This window comes from Myotis davidii, unplaced genomic scaffold (assembly GCF_000327345.1).
Source record: "Myotis davidii unplaced genomic scaffold, ASM32734v1 scaffold2100, whole genome shotgun sequence".
NCBI lineage: Eukaryota > Metazoa > Chordata > Mammalia > Chiroptera > Vespertilionidae > Myotis > Myotis davidii.
The window spans coordinates 260157-262556 of NW_006292458.1; the positions used below are offsets into that span (position 1 = coordinate 260157).

The 2400-nt window shown below is 49.8% G+C and overlaps 1 protein-coding gene across 1 annotated transcript in view; it reads right to left on the minus strand.

Annotated features, from left to right (window-relative positions):
* BCL2L12 (BCL2 like 12) overlaps positions 1 to 2400 on the minus strand; it is a gene marked incomplete at its 5' end in the record, with an annotated part of 3523 nt that overhangs the window by 295 nt on the left and 828 nt on the right. The window contains 2 exons of the mRNA XM_015565445.1: positions 1087 to 1178; positions 1266 to 1352. Of these exons, the coding sequence (XP_015420931.1) occupies positions 1087 to 1178; positions 1266 to 1352 (179 nt within the window). The remainder of the gene's footprint in view (positions 1 to 1086; positions 1179 to 1265; positions 1353 to 2400) is intronic.

Sequence of the window (2400 nt, forward strand, 5' to 3'; positions counted from 1 at the left end):
GGAGAAGTAAAAAGTTGATTGGATACTCTAGGACAGTGGTTCTCAACCTTCCTAATGCCGCAACCTTTTAATACAGTTCCTCATGTTGTGGTGACCCCAATTTCATTGTTACAAATTGAACATAATGAAAGCATAGTGATTCATCACAAAAACAATAGGTCATTATATATGTGTTTTCCGATGGTCTTAGGCGACCCCTATGAAAGGGTCATTCGCCCTCCAAAGGGGTCGCGACCCACAGGTTGAGAACCGCTGCGCCATGCCCCAACCCATCATATCAGCCAATCATAAACCAGACTCCGTGGTTTCTGCCAAACTACTCACAGGAGGTGGCCTCGAACCCAAGAAGCTAAGCCATGCCCCTGCCCAGACCTGGCAGCTAATGAGGGCCTAGCCCCACTCTAACTGCGCCCTAGAGTGCTCATCTTCTAGCCTTCAATCTACAATTAATAGGCCAATCATATTTGAGGGCACAAACCACACCTCCTCCGGCAGGCCATTTCCCTCCACATTCTAAGCCACGCCCCTACACTGTCATTCAGGATTTCAGATTTTATGTCTTCTCAAACCACATCCCACTCCCACCACCATATATCCCCTTACTTCAGCGGTTCTCAACCTGTGGGTCATGACTTTGGGGATCCAATGACCCTTTCACAGGGGTCGCCTAAGACCATCGGAAAACACATATATAATTACGTATTTTGTTATGATTAATCACTATGCTTTGATTATGTTCAATTTGTAACAATGAAATTGGGGGGTCACCGTAACATGAGGAACTGTATTAAAGGGTCGTGGCATTAGGAAGGTTGAGAACCACTGCTTTACTTAACTGGCTCCAGTCTCTTCCCTAAATCATGTTCCTGATGGCCACACCCCTTCCTTTAGGCCACGCCCCTCTAACAAACAATGCAAGCCCCCCAATTTAAGGTTCTGCCCTAGCCATACCTCTGTCATTCACTAAAGCCTTGTCCTACCCTCTCCCAACCGGCCACCCAGTGAGAATGCAGAGCCAGCTTCTGACCCCATGCCCAATCGTAAAGCAATTCCCATCCTAAATAAGGGATGGACGACGACCATCACCTTCTGGTTGATGACTTCTGCCTCCTCCTCCAGGAGGGCCACCAGCCTCCGCAGCAAGGCTTCCTTCTCGGTGGGTGGGGGACCCTGTAACTCTAGGGGGACAGAAGAGAATTCGGTTGGAGGCAGAAACCTGGCCACCCTTCTGCCCCCATCTTTCTGCAGGGCCCCTCTGCCCGCACCTGGGCTCGGTGGGGATCGCAGTTGCTCTTGGACCAGCTGTTCCAGCCGCTGGGCCACAAGGGCATAGAAGTCTGGAGTCGCTGGGCCTGGGGTGAAAAGAGACAATGACAGGTCTCCAGGAGATCGGGAAGTGGTGGATTCTCTCCTCCCAACCACCCCGCCTGGTAGCGGTGATTTCCATCCCATAACGGGGTAAACTGCGGCTCAGCGAGCAAACCTGGCAAAAGACCCTTGTACTTTCCGCTTTATGGGGTCCCCCCAAATAGATTTAGAGCAGCGGTTCTCAACCTGTGGGTCGCGACCCCTTGGGCGGTCGAACAACCCTTTCACAGGGGTCGCCTAAGATCATCCTGCCTATCAGATATTGACATGACGATTCATAACAGTAGCAACATTACAGTTATGAAGTAGCCACGAAAATAATTTTATGGTTGGGTCACAACATGAGGAACTGTATTTAAAGGGCCAGAAGGTTGAGAACCACTGATTTAGAGTGTTAGAGCTGAACTGGACCTTGAAGAGGATCCCATCCAAGGAAGGCAAACACATGACACTCCAGCGATTACCACTCTATCCCTTGTCCATTTCAGGCATCACCGGCTGATCACAGAACTCTCTCTCTCACTTGGAAATCCTTTGCAAGCTGCACGCTCTATAGCCATTACTAGTCTATCCAGGCTCACACGAGAGGAAAGCTATTGGTCACTCTTGATCAAGTCCAATGACTCCTCCCCGCCATTCCTACTTTGCTACTGGATAAACACAGGAACAGGGAAGAGAAGGCTTTTCCAAGTCATGTAATCAAATAGATAAGGAGTTGTGATTGAAAACGGAGGGTAGGTGCTGGAGACCGCACACCGCTACCTAGATACCCTTAGCTGAGTGATCTTGAACTAATTCCTTATCCTGTGGATGTATTAAGAATCAAATCTCCCGCCCTGACCAGTTTGGCTCAGTGGCTAGATTCTCGGCCTGTGGACCGAAGGGTCCCGGGTTCGATTCCGGTCAAAGGCATGTACCTTGGTTGCGGGCACATCCCCAGTGGGGAGTGTGCAGGAGGCAGCTGATCGGTGTTTCTCTCTCATTGATGTTTCTGACTCTCTATCCCTCTCCCTTCCTCTCTGTAAAAAATCA